At 42.0% G+C, this 19,952-nt stretch overlaps 1 protein-coding gene across 6 annotated transcripts in view; it reads left to right on the forward strand.

The window, feature by feature from the left end:
- sgcd (sarcoglycan, delta (dystrophin-associated glycoprotein)) overlaps positions 1 to 18,941 on the forward strand; it is a 383,518-nt gene extending 364,577 nt beyond the window's left edge. For all 6 annotated transcript variants that reach the window (XM_039778324.1, XM_039778327.1, XM_039778323.1 and 3 more), the window contains 2 exons: positions 6,413 to 6,536; positions 18,241 to 18,941. In XM_039778324.1, coding sequence (XP_039634258.1) covers positions 6,413 to 6,536; positions 18,241 to 18,426 — 310 coding nt within the window. In that variant the 3' untranslated portion in view covers positions 18,427 to 18,941. The remainder of the gene's footprint in view (positions 1 to 6,412; positions 6,537 to 18,240) is intronic.
- The last annotated feature ends 1,011 nt before the right edge of the window (positions 18,942 to 19,952 follow it).

Here is a 19,952-nt window from a genome sequence, read left to right on the forward strand (position 1 = left end):
CGGGGCCTGTGCAGTGTGAAAAAAAAAAAAAAATTGTGGGTGCCCGGATAGCTCAGTTGGTGGAGCGTGCGCCCATATGTAGAGGTTTACTCCTCGACGCAGCGGGCCCGGGTTCGACTCCGACCTGCGGCCCTTTGCGGCATGTCATTCCCCCCCCCTCTCTCTCCCCTTTCATGTCTTCAGCTGTCCTGTGGAATTAAAGGCTCTAATCTGTTTTTATTTGCCCTCTGACGGGCGTCGGTTAGCGAGAATACTAATAGATTGTGTCAGCACTCTCGATCCAGGCAAAACCCCAAAAACTAAGAGAAACTGAGGGAGTGATCGGTCTGATGTGCTGGAGCGGAGAAGGCAAAATGCTTAATCCAATTTAAATGAGCACTTCTTTTAAATTGTCCCATAAAAACTGAACGCAACTGAAAATCAAACAACTACAACGGTGAGGCATTCGATGATCTGCATTTAATTAATCCGTATCTTACACACGGTGTAATTAATATGTGTTGAGGCTTAACCTTCTGTGGGCAGAGAGCAAAGGCTAATGCAGAGGAGATTTAAGATTTAATTTGGAAACTTGCTCGCTCTCCTAATCAGTAGATGTTTTGTCTGCCGTGTCTTCACTCCTGTACTGTTCAAAAAACTCAAGCAGCACATTCCTAAGACGTACCCCCAAACGGATATAACTGCATATGGTTCTTCAATGTGAAATACCTCATTAAACTCAAACCAGGTTTGACAACGTGTGTCATTCCAATTGAACATTTGGCAAATTGGCAATCTGAAAGGAAATCTGTGGGAGCTGCAGCACAGATGAGCCAACAAACAACTTCTGTACATAATCTCCTTTACAGATTTGTATTACTGTAGCACATCTTACGTTACAGTATCCATTTATATTGCTGTTACACATCAGACTTCGCTGCACAGTCTGGGTCTAAAACTCCCTGCAGTGGTCCGGTTGTATTCTCAGGGCTTCAGAAAAAATACTTATTGTGGTGTGAGGCGCTCCCGTGTTAATCGAACTTTGTTTCTGTTAACCCTTGTGTTGTCTTCCTGTTGACCATGAACTTGGTTTTCCTTCCGGAGACAAAATTGAAAATTACCTTTTTTTTGTCCCTCTTTTCTTTTTTTCTTTTTTTTAGAATTGTTTTTATTATGCAAGTACAACGAAAAACAGAGAGGCAAACAACCTGGTTTCCAGTCCAAGTCCATCCAAGTGTTAACCAGTGTTAAACAATATCCTCTTTACAATATCCTCTTTACAGTAGGGGAAGAAAATAAATAATTCACAATGCTCATTCCCCTTTATCCAACCCCGTCATACTTTATCAATACAGTACTGTTATCAACTTTCTTTTTTTATTCAATAAACCTAATTTAAATGACATACAGAGTTCATAAAAAAGCAGATATTAGGAATTATTTTGACTAATAGTTAAGATCAGAGGATGTTGAGTGAATCACAGACTGGTTTATGTCAACATTTAAAAATTTATTTTTCAAATGCTATGAAAATAATAAGGTAATCATTAACTTTACCTGCGAAGAATGTTGTAAGGGTTGGAATGTACATGCATGCATCCAAGTTATTTTGGGGCATTTTAGTTGAAAGAAACCCATATTTCTGATAAAAAGAAACTTTGAAAATGGGTGAAATTGACAAATAAATGGAAATAATTTTAATTTTTTTCAATATTTAGATGTATTCCTTATTTTACAGTTTACTTCCTTTTTTACATTCAACTTTTTTTAATTGATCACAGTCTGAGAGGATGACATATGACAACTTATTCTTTATCATAATTTGGTAACACTTTACTTGAAGGTATCTACATAAGAGTGACATGACACTGTCATGAACACATGACAGTGTCATGACACATGAACCCTAACCCTAACCATAACTTGTCATGACAAAAACCGAATGACACTTACTGACAGAAGAGTTATGTCATAAACGTTTATGACTTGTTTATAATGTTTATGACACATTCACGACAGTGTCATGTCACTCTTATGTAGATACCTTCATATAAAGTGTAACCCGTAATTTTAGCTAATTAGGCATAAAAACACAATGAAGGTTTAAACAGGCCTCCAGGATGCCTGCTGAGCTTTGAAGCAAATTGAACATTGCGGCCAATGGTAGAATTGCAACTAGTCACGCGATGCCCTCTGGCCCAAAAATACTTTTTTCCAATAGACTTAAAATGGGTAGGAGATGTCGCTAAACCCGGAAGTAGCCGACTCGGTTGGCGGAGGTCTCAGGCACAGTGCAGAAGCAGCGTTGATCATCCGGCAAATTTTTTGGCTCCATAAAGGCTTTATGCTCCACTGAGCAACTCTCATAGGAATGAACAGGGGATCTGCCTCCAACGCTGTATCCAGTTCTTATTATGCATCCGTGGCTTTAAACAGTGGATGAAGGAAGATGGTTGATTTTTTTTTCCTCTGCTGTCCTCTTGTCTTACACCACACCATGAATTGGCATGCACCAAAGTGCTTCATGGTATGGTAGAGAAAATGTTCAACCACCAGCCTGGCATTTTCCTCCCAGGTAACCGGAGTTTGAACTCAAACACATAGAGGATCTTTACAAATAGAAGTTTGGTTTGCTGTAGTTTTTCACTAGTACAACATGCAACCAGTTACTGCTAGTCTCGCATTGCCAGACCTTCCTCCACAGCGCTGCGGAGGAGGGTCTGGCTGACCACTCAGCATTCCCGGGATGGGAGAAAAACGTGCTCTGGTTTATTGGCATTTCTTTAAACCAATCACAATCGTCTTGGGTGGCGCTAAGCGTTGGACGCAGCAATTTTGCCGCTGCGAAATAGCCTCGGGACGGAACTTGTTTTGGTGGAACGTGTGTACGTTCAAAAGTTGTTTCAGTCGTGCGACAGAAAACTCCGATTGGACAGATAGTCTAGCTAGCTGTCTGGATTTACCCTGCAGAGATCTGAGGAGCAGTTAACGATAGTCCTCAGAAATCCACCAGGAGTTTAGAACGCCAACACAAAGAAAGATGAAGATGACAATGAGGGACATCTGGCGGAACCTCCACCGGAACAATCCCGTTAATGGAACGTCGTCGATATAGACTAATGTACCGCAGCTCGCCTCTCCTCATCTTCTGGGAAATTCAGGTCACCACTTGGGCAACTTTTGTTCATTGAACCTACCAGGAGCAAATTCAGAGAATGACACCAGCCGCAGCATTAAAAATAACATGGTTGAGTTCATCCACTCTTCTACTTCGTGCTATATTTTTTTGTTTTTTTACTGTGTTGAGAATTTAGCTACACTAGGGGGGAAAAAACCACCCCCAGAACCCTTCTCTCCATGCTGATCCTCCTTTACAGCTCCCAGGTTTTGACTGAGAATCCCAGTTGCAATAAATAAACCAATCAACAGAATACTCCAAATGAACATGTGACAGATATACATAATACTTAACTAGACCCCCGAACACTGGAGCCGATGATGGACGTCATATACACCGTCTCTGTGCATGTAAACGGAGCCTTTGATAGCTGCTCCTCGGTCCCAACAAAAGCTCACAATCCTCCAGATGAGAACAGTGTGTGTGATATCAATGGAAAGCTTCCCTGTGGAGAAAATATCACATTTTATCCACAACTGCGGTGGTGACAGGAAGACAGGAAGTCTACAGAGACCTACTCTGCAGGGATCTACTGAAGCGTTTTTGACACCTTTGCTGCTTCCTGTAAAGGACCGGCTCGTGGCTCCGAGTGGTTTTGTCAAGATGTGAAGAGGAGTGGGCTGATATGTAATCCTCGTACAAAATGTTGTAAGCAGCCGCAGCATGCAGGTGGGCTGTAGCGTCAGATCCACTCAATTTCTTTTCCATTCATGGCGGTGGGTTCTTGCATGTTGTATCTTTTGTAGAGATGCACCGAATCCCGATTTTTGGGGTTCGGCCGAATACCGAACCCACTGGTTAAGATTCCATCCTCAGTCCATTAACACAGTAAACACATTAATGAAGTAAACAACGTCCACAGCCTCTAAAATAGTTGAATGTAACAACTTCATGTTGAATTCACACGCTCTTTTCACATCGTAGGAAAGCACATGGCTATCGCCAGATTAGTGACAATTTTGTTTGGCAAATTTACGCTAACCAGTGTATGGTGAAGGCATGTTGGGTGGCTGAAATTAGAAAGCTAACGTTAGCTAACGAGCAGCAGCCGACCGTTCGGTCGCTCCACTCCCACTGTAGGGAGACTCATTTGCTGAGAGAACGGCTGACAGCCCGGGAGAGGCACTGGTCTGGTTAACACCAGTTTTTAGCTGTGACTGTCCTTCCTTTGCCGTACCTGAAGTTGCTGCATTTTGGCTGCTGTCTGGAAATTCCGTTATACACAACTCGTATTCTTTCCGATGTTTCGTACCAAATGTTGTAACAGCGGCCATGTTGTGTATCGTTTAGGGTCCTCGCCACCACGAGACATATCGGCATTGCAAATTGAACATGTAGCTGGACTCGAATGGCCTTCTTTTGACTGAAAGTACTACCAAACAACAACCTTTTTCTGCGCACCAGTTCCATTTTCACTTTCTCACAGCCTACTGCATTGAACGCTCCACCTACGTAAACACCTTGCCGTAACCAACGGCGGCGTCATTACGTCGACCAGCGTAGTGCAAGCGTAGGGTTCGTTTCGGTGGGAAAAAATTCTAAGGTTCGGCAGAAACCCAACCCTGTCAAAAAGCCCAATATTCGGCCGAATCCGAATCCTGGATTCGGTGCATCCCTAATCTTTTTGTGAGGACTGACTTGAGTTTTAGACATTAAGACTTTGGGTCTTTTTGGGATGTTACACCGCTGTCTAGGCAACACATTCTCACTCCCATCGCGTCAAAAAGCAATGCTTTGTCAGGTGCCTTTGGCATTTGTAGTGTTCCCTCCACCGTCCCTAAAAAAACTAATTATGAACACTAAATTGCAGTAAAGGTGAAATAACTAACTACAAAAGTAACTATATGTGTATTAGGGCTTTGCAATTACGTAATCAAATTTTAATCGCAATTACGATTTTGGCTCCTAACGATCACAAACACAGAGTAATAGAGAAAAACGATTATTTTGCACGTTATGTTTTGCAAGTAAACTCTTAACTCTTGTGTTGTCTTACCGTCTACTGTGCAACTTGTCAAAATAGAAAATGCTTTTTTGACATTTTTGTTGTCTTTTTCAAAGTTTTTCATCCTTTTTTTTTTTTTCGACGTTTGTGTCGCTTCTTTCAACGTTTTTGGCACTTCCCCCCCTCCCCCACTACCACCAGTATATATACCACTATCACCAACTTATGACCACTAGTTTTACACTTATTTTTTTAAATCCATGGTCCATAAACCATAAATATTATATATATTATATTATTATCAAAATTTTGAGTAAAAAAAACAACAAATAGTTAAGATCAGAGAATGCCGAGTGGATAATCACTGGTATATGTCAATGTTTAGTCAGGATATACTGTTTTGAAACCATTTCAGTCTTTTTTTTTCCCCAAATGCTATATCAAATTGAATAAAACACCCAAAATTGAATAAAAGTGATCATTAATTGTACCTGCGTAGAGCGTTGTATGGAGCCATCCATGTTATGTTATTTTTGGGTACTTTGGTTAAAAGAAACCCATATTTCTGATATAGAAACTTTGAAAACGGCTCAAATTAGACCCAAGGACAACAGGAGGGTTTACTGAATTGGAGAAAAGAAGTTCAAACGGGAAAAGTATCAAGGGAAATCATACAGTTCGAGGTGTTTTCACTGTTGACTTGTTAAATTGTTTCACTGGGGTTTTTTTTTTTTTATTCAACAATTGCAACATCTTTCCAAAAGTCAATAATCGTGTTAAGTAATCGTGATTATGATTTTTTTGGTTTTCATAATCGAGCAGCCCTAATGTGTGTCTATTCATATCCCTAAAACATAAGCATTTAAACAGTGAAAAACAACAGTGGAGGTGGTCCTCATTACATGGAGGTGTTATTTTGTTGTTGGTGAAAGTGATATAAATCGGTGCGTCAGGATGACAGATTGCTAAATGCAAGCCTAATAAACAGGCTGCTTCAGAATCGTGACTTTAGTTTACAGGACCTTGTTAGATTCCAATTACGGCGGTTTGACACAAATTTAACTAAATGGAACCAGATCAAATTCTCTTCTGAGGATCATAAAAAAGAAAACAAAGAGTGTGTGTGTGTGTGTGTGTGTGTGTGTGTGTGTGTGTGTGTGTGTGTGTGTGTGTGTGTATTCACGAATGAAACTACTCTCTTATTTTGCTTTCTATCTTTTGTTTTTAAGAAATTGCGTTCCTACTCAGCCAAAGATGTAATAGAAACTGCGATCCGTAACAGAGCTCTTCTGCCCTCTGTCTGTTTCCAGGCTGGAGTCTCCCACTCGCTCCCTACTGATGGAGGCTCCTAAAGGCATCCAGATCCTGGCTGAGGCCGGAGACATCCAGGCCATCTGCAGGAACGAGTTGCGCCTGGAGTCCAAAGATGGAGAGGTGTGTCAACCAATAGCGCAAATCAACTTTTTTCCTCTGTCTAAAGAGCCCCTATTATACTCTTTTTTTTCAGCGTCATATTTGTACTCTTGGGCTCTACTAGAATAGGGTTACATGCTTTAATGTTCAAAAAACATATGTTTTTCATACTGCCTATTGCTGCAGTGCTTCCACCTGAAACACTAGCTGTGTTCCAAACCGTTCCCCATCACGGAAATGGCGCACTATATGGTGTGTTTGCAGTTTGGTAGTAGTGTTCGAATTCTCAGCGGTTAATTTCATTCACTATATCGTCCACTATAAAATACCTACAATCCACAGCCAATTTGAGTGTACATAAGATGTACCCTACATCTTACTCCCATATATCCACAATGCAATGCAGACGTTTTTTTCCCGAAGAAGAAGCAGAAGGACCCACAGAAACTGAAAAGGAAAAATGGAGCGGGCTTTCGTTTCTAAACAGTGGACATGTAACATGCAACATATATATATATATACACACACACAACCTTTTACTCTCCTCCTGAGTGTTTGGTTTGTTTCAGGTACGTAGTGGAAGTTATTTTGTTCTGGAAGTTATGAATGACTGGGCTGACTTTAGGACTGTGCGCGATTGAAGAAATTCTTAGTCGACTAACACTCATTCAATTGTATCGAACTAATCGATCAGTTGATTTAATCGACAGATCTGTAAATCTGAGTTTCTCCACAAAGAGTCATGCAAAAGCACCACTTTAATTCTTGTGTTTACCAGAGATGTGCTGGTACGTTTCTTGGAAATAAGTCATTCCGCATGAAAAAAGCATAAAACATGACTAATCGACTAAAGAAATCTAAGTTGACTAAGACCAAAACGACCGATTAGTCGACTAATCGACAAAGAGGGAGCAGCCCTAGCTGACTTTCTCAATTAAGACGCTAAAGAGAGATTTTTGCGTCAGCATCTAACGCTGTGAGCCACTGAGGAGTCTGTTCTGCACCAAAATGGGAAGCTAGCAGACGCATTACAATTGTAAGTATAGTTAGCATTTTGTATTTGTTCATGATGTTTGTTAGCTTGTAACTGTAAACTGGTCTCAGTGGTCGCTTTTAAGAGGATGATGTTTGACTTGGAGGGAATGACATCTGGCTGTAGATGTTTTACCTTATGTGTTTAGTATTCTGGTTAACTCTGAGGGATTGGCTGTTTCAGTTGTTTTATGTTCTTAGTGTTTTTGTGTATTTTGTATTGGCATGTATGTGTGGTTGTACTGCTGCCTGCCTTGGCCAGGACACTCTTGAAAAAGAGATTTTTAATCTCAACGAGTTTCTTCCTGGTTAAATAAAGGTTAAAAAAAAAAAAAAAAAAACTGGCAGGTTAGGGTTAGATTTTAAGAACTACTTTAAAAAGTACAAGCACACACACACAAAAAACTACTCAATTACAGCAACGTGGGTAATTGTAATTTGTTACTTTCCAACTCTGATATTTAGTCACTAAAGCTCATAACTAACAGGTTATTGTCAGAGTTATTGTATCGAGAATTATTGTCAGAGTTGTAAAATTAAAAAAATACTTACAGTAGAGTTCCATTTAGCTGCTTCATTTGAGCAGAACAGAGCCATTATTATTGTTTTTAATAACAGCTTTACTTTGACTACTTTGACAACTCAAAAAGTCTGCCGTGCCATTTATATACAGAACAGTAAAATTTTCAAGGGTGTAATCATATTTTTATATAATGTGTAATTAACTCCACTGGTTTTAAAAATGAAATATGGCCCACATGGTCCTTAAATCAAACCCTTCATTAAGTTGTTTGTTTGATGTTACAGCGGTGAAGCACAGTGAGCGTGCAAAACACCTCAATTTGTCCTGGAAATGAACTTTCAAAAATCATTTTCTTTGGGGCGCCTGGGCAGCTCAACTGATAGAGGTTTACTCCTTGACGCAGCGGCCGCGGGTTCGACTCCAGCCTGTGGCCCTTTGCTGCATGTCATTCCCCCCTCTGTCCAATAAAAATGGCCAAAAAATTATCTTAAAAAATCTTTGTTAAAGCTGTAGTGCGTAACTTTTTGATATTATTGAACGTCTGTTACATTCAAGCCATTGCCAAATGAGTTTCTACAAAGCTAATTAAGACTATCCGCTCCACACAACTCTCTCTGTAGTTCTCAGTAGGACTATGTTCAGAAGATTGTGGCGTCCGGCGACTTTCCCGCGCAGAAATTCGAGTGAAGATAATGACCTCTTCTGAAGAGTCCATCATGTTTTTTTAATCCTCCGTGTCCTCCTTGGCTACTAGCAACTGCGTGGAGGAGGGGTGGGGGGCGCGTGCGCGATCACGGAAGGCTTGTATCATGTGGACGCGCTGACAGTGTTGTTGCCATTACTTAGAATTCCTCATGGGGGTGACAGAAACTACGCACTATAGCTTTAAATGCAGTCCTCTTACTTCAAACTGACTGAACTGACGGACTGAAAAATTAACTTTTCTTGTCCTCCTGCCATACTGGCAGAAGAGGCTCCATTTCAATTCAATATTTCTCCTGTCCAAAACTCATTTTTAGCCAACAACAATCCCAACAATAGTTAGCTCCCTCGGCCAACGTGGACCAGCATGTAGCTTATTGGCTGCTGGCAGTTTTCCCACATACTGGCTGTCCACCAGAATCTGCCTCGCACACAAAAAACAGGAAAATAGAGAACAGAAGTTGATTGTTTTTCTGTCTTTTTTTCCTCCTCCAATCGTCCTTTCATTCCATCAATTCAGTTCTCTTTGGGTCTTTCAGACACTTAGGCTACATTTACATTGTTAGGTTTTGGTTTAAAAAACGAATATCACATCGCTCTGGCGTTTCCAAGCCCCTAAAGTGGAGACATTTCAAAACACTTCTGACCCCGTTTTGGTTTGGAATCTGCGGGGTTGTTGTTCAGTCTCAACGGCCGCAACCAGAGACCTTTGGCAACACGGACACTGACACCACTGTTTTGCCGCCTGACCAGGTCATGACGTCTCGTTCTCTGAGACTAAGCTTCTAACATTACCATGGCAACTACCAGCAACGGGCGAATTTGCACGCTGCCTCCTGTGTATGACCAGTGTACGAGGATATTGATGAGATATTTTGGTTTGGGCGTGTTAGTTTAAACGCAAATTAGTTCCTCTACTGGAGCTAAAAAGACTTGTGTGCACGGAGATCGCTTTTGGCTCAAAAAACTTAGCTGTATGTTAATGTAGCTTTAATGTACTTTAACAACTTTTCTTCCTTTCCATCCATCTTTTCCAGTTTCTTGTCCTTTCCCCATCCTCCTTAGCACTGTAACAATCCCAAATTTTGCTGTACAATTAATTTTCTCAGAGGTAATTGCGATTAACCATGCAAATGTCTCTTTCGGTCAAATTTAAAAACATTTATTTATTTAGTACTTATTTTAAAAACAAAATAAAGTTTTAAATGAATCCCAGGATACATCTTTTGGTTATATATCATAGTTATGTGACCCAGATAATATAAAAACCAAAATATACTGCCTATGAAGTAAACCATGCCTCTTTATCATGAAAAATTATTTTTCTAAATGTATCCCCCCCTTGTCATTTTGGTTGTTATGAATGTGTATAGCACATGTGTCAAACTCAAGGGCCTCGGGCCAAATCTGGCCCCTCGCAAGTTTTGATCCAGCTCTGCATATCAATTTAGGTTCGCAATCAATTTTGGCCCGCCTAGTTGTGCGCCGAACCAAAAAGATGGGAAACTATTTTTCTAAATAATTTCGCGACACTCAAAGCAGAATTTGTCAGATTTTCCAACTTTAATACTCAGAAATTGCCTCGGAAGCTGAGAGTTTACATACGCAGGCTGTGAAATCGGTTGCTGTAAAAAAATGTATTGATTTGCTAAACTCTATGATGGCTAAGGAACTTTTTTTGCTGACTTTCTATGGCTTTTATGGCTTTATGTCGACCAAACTGTAAGTAAGAAAGCTATATGAGACATGCCATAATACCATAGAAATAAAATGGATAGAAAGGCCATTTCCATTCAAATCAACGTAGCAAAATGGTCAGAGCAGCAGCCGTTTGTATGTCTACCATTGCCATGGTAATGTATAAACTATGACAACTAACAACAATCGCCATTTTGTTGTGTACCAATCAAATGACATCGGGAAACAGTTCAATGGCTTTTCTATCCATTTTATTTCTATGCATAATACAGTCAAAGATATTTGACTTTCGATTAAATAAAAGCATGTCAATGAACTATATATGTTGGCCGTTAATGCGATTCTCATTTTCCAGTTTTGCCCTTAGTGGAATTGAGTTTGACGGCCATGGTGTATAGGATCAAGCGCCAACAACTAGCATAGCTTTAATCCAACAGTATTATTTATATAATTACAATCTGGCATATCTCAACAAAATCAACAATTACCATCAACAATACCCCTTAGGATGTAAGCTAATGTTAGCAATTAATTCCTGTTAAACAAAGAAACAAATTGACAATTAGACAAATTGTTACAGGCCTAATCTTCCTTCCTCTCTCCTCTTTTTGTCTTTCTTTGCTCATTTACCATCTTTTTGCCCCTTTTGCCTGATCCACTCCTCATGCTGCTTTTTCCCCCCCCGCTCCTAAATTCCTCCAACCATCCGCTGGTTACCCGCATCAGTCCTCACATTCATGGCGGTCTGCGTCGCTGATAAAAGGATTTACCCACCTAAGGTTGCACCGGTCGTGTCATGTCAGATCTTTTCGAATCAGCGAAGGAGGATTAGGGAGAATATAAGTGTTTAAAAGTTTCCCACAAAAACACTTTTGTGCATTAGGACTTGGACGAGGAGAGAGATAGAGACTGCTTCTGGAAGGTGCCCTTGGATTCAGTTGGGTCCAATTAATACCCACAGTCAGTCTGAAGCCACGCGCCCCTCACTCCACATCTTCCTGCATTTTTCACGGGTGTGTGGTCGAGAGTGAGGCGGCTGAACTCTCAATTGGTCAATTGATATAATTAAAATCAGGTTCTCACACTCCATTAGTGTTGCAAATGTTCATTTGTCAAACCTCGGTTCTCTCTCTCTCTCTCACACACACACACACACACACACACTATCTCTCTCTCTCTCCCTCCCTCTCTCTCTCTCCTGAGGACCCGCTTGGCACCGCCACCGCAATTACAGAGTGGCTTTGGTCATTAGACACCCACAAATCACACATGCAGACACAGAAATAGACTCACACACCGACTCATATAGACAGTGAGATTCCTGGAGCCACTCATAGTCCCATTGTCTCGCTTTGCCAGACCCTCCTTGACAGCACTGTGGAGGAAGCTCTGGCTAGTCCACATAGTATTCCGGGATGGGAGAAAAACGTGCTCTGGTTTATTGGCATTTCTTTAAATAACTCACAATCGTCTCAGGCGGCGCTAAGTGCTGCACTGAGCCCCCGCGCCTCTGCAAAATAGTCTCAGGAAGGAACTTGTTTTGGTGGAACGTGTCCGTTAAAAAAAAAGTAGTTTTAGTCGTGCAAGAGAAAACTCCGATTGGACAGATAGTCTAGCTAGCTGTCTGCATTTACCCTGCAGTGATCTGAGGAGCAGTTAACCATAGTCCTCAGAAATCCACAGAATTTCCTGCCGCACCGGAGCAATCCTGGAAGTGTAACGCGAAGGATATAGACTAGTGCACTGGGAACAATGCAGAGGCAAAGTGTAGCGGGATATTGGTAAGAGAAAACTACGAGAAAAGTAAAAATAAAAAAAAAAGAAATCTGGGTATTTGTCAGTGAAAATCTGTAAAAACCAACAACTATGAGCCTTGCCTTCACTTCCCTCATTTACATTTTGAGAGAATTGGCAATGAAGTTGACTTGACATGTACTTTTGCCCTTCTTCACACACATGAAGATCATCCAGCCACGCACACACACAGTTACACACCGGTTCTCCCAGTGATTCACATTGTCTGCTCCTCGTGGTGAAAAGATTTGTCCAACAGCAGCTGTCTGAGGAAGTCAGCTGAGACTCTGCTTTAAAAGTGTTCCAGGTCATTTGATGGCGATGCCTCCCAGCGGCGTCTGGTAATGGCTCCTTTAGCTCTTTCATTGCTGGTGAGCTCCTTCCCCCTCTCCTCTCCTCTCCTCGGCCGGTGAGACACCGGCCCTGTACGAGCCCCGGGAGGCCGGTAGGGAGGAGGGGAGGAGAGCACAGAGAGATGGGATTCACGCAGCACTGGTTCATGCCTGTGCAGAGCCCGAAAGGCAGTTTGTTCCAATCAATGTGGGGGTTGAAGGGAGTAAAGTGAGTGGATGAGTAGCTGTGTGCGAATTTTCTGCCATTTCTGGCTCTCTTTTTATTCCTCGGGAGACAAGAGGAATGACCTGGGAATCAGACAGTAAACTTTTGTATGTTTTTTTGTTCAGTTTTTAGCAGGACAGGGTTTTTCAGATGGAAGCTATTCTATCTCTTTGTCACCAAAATGTTTTAAAATATAACAATTTAGGCCCACCTTACACAAAACGACTTTTCTAGCGATTCCACTGTCGCAGACTAATTTCCAATATCGGAATGAAATCATGAGAGTCCTGCTAGAGTTGGGGCGCTCCCGGGCCGTCGTCTCAACCGTTGGGTCTAAGGCATACCTGCCAACATTTGGTTTTCAAAATAGGGTTAGGGTTAATCATGTGAACATTGTCAACAACCAATGGGTGCGCTCCCTCCAGCACCAAACAGGAAGCAGCAAACGGCTAGCTCCAGTGGTGTTTGTGGTTGTGATGGCGCCGCACCAAGCTAAACGCTAAGGAGCTAAAGTTGACGATGTTCAACCGTTCTGAAGCTCGTCATCCAAAGGGCGTTTTACCGGCGGATAAACGCAGACCTCTGGGTGCTGGAGACGTTCATCTACATGTACGGAGGACCAGAAAATCAGCAAACTTTCCCTTAAGTTACCAGCTAACACTAGCAGTAGCTAGCTAGCTTGGTTAAATTTTTCGAAACAAATTTAGCTTTAGTCTTGCGATGTTTGACCCTGCCAGATCCCCAGGCTTTGCATATTATGACAGTCTTTAAAGGTGCCGTAGGTAGGATGGTGAAGATCCAGGACTTAGCCAAAAAATTTGAACATCGACAACTTCTCAGTCCCCCCCCTTTTCTGCTAAAGCCCCAAACTGTCTCCTAAGCCCCTCCCCCCACAAGGGAGAATGAATGCGTGTGCATGAGCAGTGATTGACACGCAGTTAGACACCCCCACCCCCCCGGCCCTGATTGGTGCATCTGAACAGGGATCGGTGGATTTTTGCAAATCACACTACAGGCTGTAGGTTTTAGTTTTTTTTTTTAATGACCTGCTTCATGTAGTTCTACTGGAACATAGGGTCAGTTTCAGCAAATATGACAGAAAGTTAGTTTTATAAGGCTTACCTACTGCACCTATAACATTAGATGTGAGATAATTGGCTTTAGATGTGAGATGGTGTCTTCTAGTGTATGGTAGACGTTAGGTGTAATTTGCTGATTTATCTGATTCATATCTGGGTAGATGCCGCTAGAGTTCAATCCCTAAACCCCATTTAACATTCTATGCAACCGACAATGTGGAGTGCCCAGGTGTGAAGAACCATTTGTGCGAGTCCAATCCCATGAGGTAGAAGTTCTGGGAAGAAAAACAAAAGCTAAGCTATGGAGAGCGGGTGAGGAGGTTTGCTTTGAGAGCAATTAGAGTGAATAGATGAGAAGAGACATCTGATTCCGCGGGGGTGAGCTGAGGTAAAGACAAAAGGGAAAAAGAAGAGTTTTAAGCCTATTAAGAGTGAGTTAAGAGTGAGGATCCTGAATGTGAGAAGGTCTACTACTATCAGTGGTGGAATGTAACTAATGTAAATGTAAATGTACATTTACTCAAGTACTGTACTTGGAATAGACTCTATTGTCACTGCACAAGCTTGTGTACAACAAAATTTGCTGTGCCGTACCTGAATATAACAGTACACTCTAACATACACTCGTTCATCCCAGTCAAGAAATATATGAACAAGCATTTTGAAAGCATGGAAACCGTATTGCACGGGTTGTATTATTGCCCATCTGGTTGAGTCCAAATGTTGAGGTACTTGTACTTTACTTGAGTCTTTTCTTTTCATGCCACTTTCTACTTCTACTCCGCTACATTTCAGAGAGGAATATTGTACTTTTTACTCCACTACACTCATCTGACAGCTTTAGTTACTAGTTACTTTACACATTAAGATTTTGCACACAAAACACATGTTATAAAATCTGATGTTTTATTCTAAATGAAACTACCCAACAATATAACGGCTACAAGTCCAGCTGAGATGATTAGACCATTAAACACACAACTGGTTGGATCCTTTACACTTTCTGCAATGGGAGGATTTTCTGCATTAAGTACTTTTACTTTTAATACTTTAAGTACATTTTCCTGATGATACTTACATACTTTTATTTAAGTAAACTTTTCAATGCAGGACTTTTACTTGTTACTAGTACTTTTACTAAAGTAAAGGATCTGAATACTTCTTCCAACACTGTCTGCTGTACAGGATTTAGGGGTTGTGAAATAAAGAGGTAGAGGCAGGACATGCAGACGTTTATGGAGGAGTGACGTGGGGCATTTTAGGGAGATTAAAGATGAGGTAAGCCGTAGCTGGTTTTCTGCCAGACGACCATCAACAGAACAGTCCTGTTTAGCTGGCCTCGGTCCAAACACCTTAATTCACCATCAGCCAACAAAAAACTAATTAACTTAGACTTGTCCTTCAAACAGCAAGTGGATAACGTGTATACAGTCACATTAATGCAACGTGGAAATCTAAACTTCAACCTATAATATCAGACTCTCTGAACCCATTATAACTGAAAATGTGGTACAGTGGAAAAAGGAAGAGATTTTAAAGTTGATGCAAGGTGACTTGGGGAAGAGCTAAATATTTTTGGTGGGTTTCCGGTGCCTCTGCAAAATAGCCTCGGGAAGGAACTTGTTTTTGTGGACATGTGTACGTTCAGAAGTAGTTTTAGTCATGCAACAGAAAACTCAGATTGGACAGATAGGGCCCTATCTTGCACTCAGCGCAATTGCCTTTGTACACCGACGCATGTATCATTCCTATTTTGCACCCGACGCACAGCGGACTTTTCCCTCCACAGACGCACGTCGGTAAATTAGGGAATGTATTTGCGCTGCAGGGGGCGGTTCAGCGAAAAGAGGAGGCGTGTTCAGGCGCAAACGTTCCCTGGTGCTATTTTGCAGTTTCAGAAAACAATTCCTCCACAGACCAGGAAAAACCTGGTCTAAAGTCAGTGGCGCTAGTCTAAAGTCAGTAGCGTGTTATTCAGATGCTATTTTAGGGGCGCATGCTTGGCCATAATGTAGCGTGTGCACAACGCGCATACACTTTGCTTCTCTCATCTACACGGACGCAGCAGTTCCCATTTTTGCAAACCATACATAATAACAAAGAAAAATATTACTGAAAATGCGCTTCAGGTGTTTGGATAGATCAGGAGGCACTTTACAGTACAGTCCTCAAAACATTGCAGCATTCTTTGTGGCTTGTTGTGTTTTACACAACATTTCCATGAATCATGGATGTGTTGATGACATAAATGAGGAAATATTAGAGGACTTAAGGAGACGTGATGTTGAACTACGGCGGGATTGGACACTCCGGCGGAATCTGGTCCGGGAGTGGCATAATGCACGATGTGCTCCTGGTGGAGCGGGTGGACAGAGATGGAGTGGGGGGGGAGGAGGAAGGGGCACAACAGGAGCAGGTGCTGCGTTTGGAGGCCCACGCTCCATGGCTGCAACAATCCTCTCCAGACTTGAGGAGATGCGCCCAAGAGGCCGCCGCAACATCGCCACCCGGTCAAGACGGGCATTTATTACTTTGCCGCATCCCGGACAGCTCCCGCTGGCGTGCGCCAGGCAAATCCGGCGTTATAACAGCAATCCGCCATGGAACAAGCGCGCCTGCTCTTAAAGGGAATGTGAGATGTGAGACGCTCTGATTGGTTATTTTCACGTTACGCCCAAACCACACCTAGCTACTTCAGACCAACCCATTTCAGATTTGCGTCGGGCACAAGAGTCATTTATCCCGCCGTTATAATAGCAACAGCGCCCGAGATCCGCCCACAAGGCTACTTGCATTTTGCGTTTCAGATCGTTAAAATAGGGCCCACAGTCTAGCTAGCTGTCTGGATTTACCCTGCAGAGATCTGAGGAGCAGTTGACCATAGTCGTCAGAAATCCACCGGAGTTTAAAATTACAACACAAAGAAAGAGGAAGGTGACGGACATCCGTTCGAAAAAAAAAGTACATACGGCGGAATTTCCCTCGGCAATGGGGCAATCCAAGGAGTGTAAGGTTGTGGATATAAACTGAGAGCTAACTGGTAACAATGGGCTAAATGGGTGTAACTAGGTTTGACATTAAAATCTAAGCCTATGTTACTTAAAGCAACACTAAAGAACTTTTCCCGCTTCGGTCCCTCTACAGGTTGGAAGCGAAATTGTCCATTACCGCTGTCATAATGTTTCATTTGAACCACAGATCCACTACCCAATCTCGCAAACTTGCATAATGTAATGTAATGGACAATTCCGCTTCCAACCTGTAGGGGGAACCGACGCGGGAAAAGTTCTTTAGCGTTGCTTTAAGTAATCATGTGGAAAACTGAATATTTTGCTCATGTCAGTAGAGCCATTATTGAAGGAATACTACTTGTGTGCTATCTATAGATTGTTAGATATAGTATAGGTACTATAGGGAGCTCTGCCAGCATAAGATCCACCGGATGACGGGCACTAGCGGCATGGAGAGGGAGGGCTGGCGCCGTTCATCTGCATGAACTGGACTGCAGTAACACAGAGACGGGCTCGGGCATGCTTCAAACTTATGGAATTCGCGGGGACAGAGCGAAATTGAAGCAGGAGAAAAGATCCAACAGTTTAAAATCTGCTCCTGCACTCAATCCGAAATCCTCGCGCTCACTGCCGTGAGAGGGCGAAACAGCTAGCTAAAAGAAGAAAAACATACCTTTGTACAAGTCCTTTCGTTTTATTTACAAGTTGTATATTTTTAGAAAAACATGCTAATCACCAATAGAAAAACCGGATGGATGGATGGATGGATGGATGGATGGATGGATGGATGGATAGAAATGGACTGACGGATGGATATAGATGGATGGATGGATGGATGGATAGAAATGGACTGACGGATGGATATAGATGATGGATGGATGGATAGAAATGGACGGACAGACGGACGGATGGATATGGATGGACAGATGGATGAATGTAGATAGATGGATAGATATAGATAGATGGATGGATGTATATAGATGGATGGATATCGATAGATAGATAGATAGATAGATAGATAGATAGATAGATAGATAGAAACGGATATAGATGGATGGATGGATATAAATAGGTGGATGGATGGATGGATATAGAGATAGATAGATAGATAGATAGATAGATAGATAGATAAAAACGGATATAGATGGATGGATATAAATAGGTGGATGGATGGATATAGAGATAGAAAGATGGATAGATAGATAGATAGATAGATAGATAGATAGATAGATAGATAGATAGATAGATAGATAGATAGATGGATAGATGGATAAACTGGAATTCCACCCTCAGTTCCAGTCTCACCAGTGTTCTCTCCCTCTCCTCAGATCTCTCTGGATGCTCGGAGGATCCGCCTGATGCGGCTGCCCGAGGGGAAGGCGTCCACCAGCTCCTCGTCCTCTGGGAACAGGCAGACGGTCTACGAGGTTTGCGTTTGCCCCAACGGGAGGCTTTTCCTGTCCCAGGCCGGCACCGGATCCACCTGCCAGATCAAAAACAGCGTCTGCCTCTAGGACTGAAACATGCAAATATGAATAAACACACAGGTATCCTGAAAGAAAGACGGGCAAAACACAGACAGATGTACCCATATCGCCTGCCTCCAGGACTGATAAACAGCAAACACAGACAGACACTGCATACAGAGACTGCCAGAGCTGATTGAAATATAAACAATCATAGATACTGTAACTATACAGACACACTGGTGTGTACACTTTGCAATCACAAACACTCCGATATGTTTTAACAGGCCAATACTGAAAATTTTGAATTGAAGCTGCTGACAGTGGATCTTCTGTGCCAATATTTCAATGCTAAAAGATATTTTCTCCCTTGATTTTATACGTTTGAGAGTGGAAAAGCCTTTGAAATCAGCATTTAGAGCATCCCCGGGACACTAAAACTCCCCACCGATTGTCATATGCATCTCTCTGAGCTCTTTATAGATACAGTGCAGCAGTTGTTGTTGGCTTTTGAACTTAATTACATGAATAAAAGAAAGAAAGAATAAATGTGTTTCATCGCAGGTTTTAACAAGTTTTTAATACAACCGAGGTCAGAAAGGAATCTCCGTCATATTGGGAATATACAGTAGGACACTGACTGGCTCATATATTTAACAAAAGGACAGTATTTGAAATCTATTGGTCTAACAGTCATACATGACACTGCTATGTATCAATAGTGTACACAATTACAGATGCACACACTAGCTTACAGACATACATTCACACAGTATACATATTTTAACACACACACACACAAACATACTTTGCTTCTAGTAGAAACTGAGAGGAAAATCTCCAGAGATTTACTAGAAGAGACACTGATCTAGGCCCTTTGTCCCTCAAGAGCATTTCAGTACCAGAATCACTGGGGTGATCACCTATGGCAAAAGACCCAGCCCCCTCCCCTCCGTTCTTCTTCTCTTTTTCCTCATCTTCTCCTATACCACAGCTGAGATGAGTAAAGGATTTATGCTTTCCCTGTTGTTCACAAGGCATTTTAATGCCCCATAGGCATGCTATAAGCACTTAATTACGGCTATTCATAATATCAATTGGGTCAGGAGATGGTGTAATGAACATGAGCTCGTGGCATGGATCTATTATAGAATTGGATACTGGACTCCAAAATGGCACCCATTCATTTCAGCACACGAAAAAAGCAACAACAAAAAAAGGCTTTCGGTTTACAGTCCCGCTCTGCCCATATGCATTGCATTGGGATGATGTCACGCTTTTATAGGCTCTGGGAAAGTTTGACCTATATAACACAGTGTTTCCCCCAGTGTATTGCAAGCCTGGTGGCCCACCGGGCCTATGTTGCCCCCTACCAGGCCTAAGCCATTGGGGGGGGGGGCGTAAGACGTTTTTTTAAAGTACAGTTACAGTGGGGTGGCTCGGTTGGAAACTTAGAGGTAGTCATATTTTCAAATCTCCAGTCAGCTTTTAGCACTGTCTTAAAGGTCCCATGGCATGACAGTTTCACTTTATGAGGTTTTTTAACATTAATATGAGTTCCCCCAGCCTGCCTA

Source organism: Perca fluviatilis, chromosome 16 (assembly GCF_010015445.1).
Source record: "Perca fluviatilis chromosome 16, GENO_Pfluv_1.0, whole genome shotgun sequence".
Classification (NCBI taxonomy): Eukaryota; Metazoa; Chordata; class Actinopteri; order Perciformes; family Percidae; genus Perca; species Perca fluviatilis.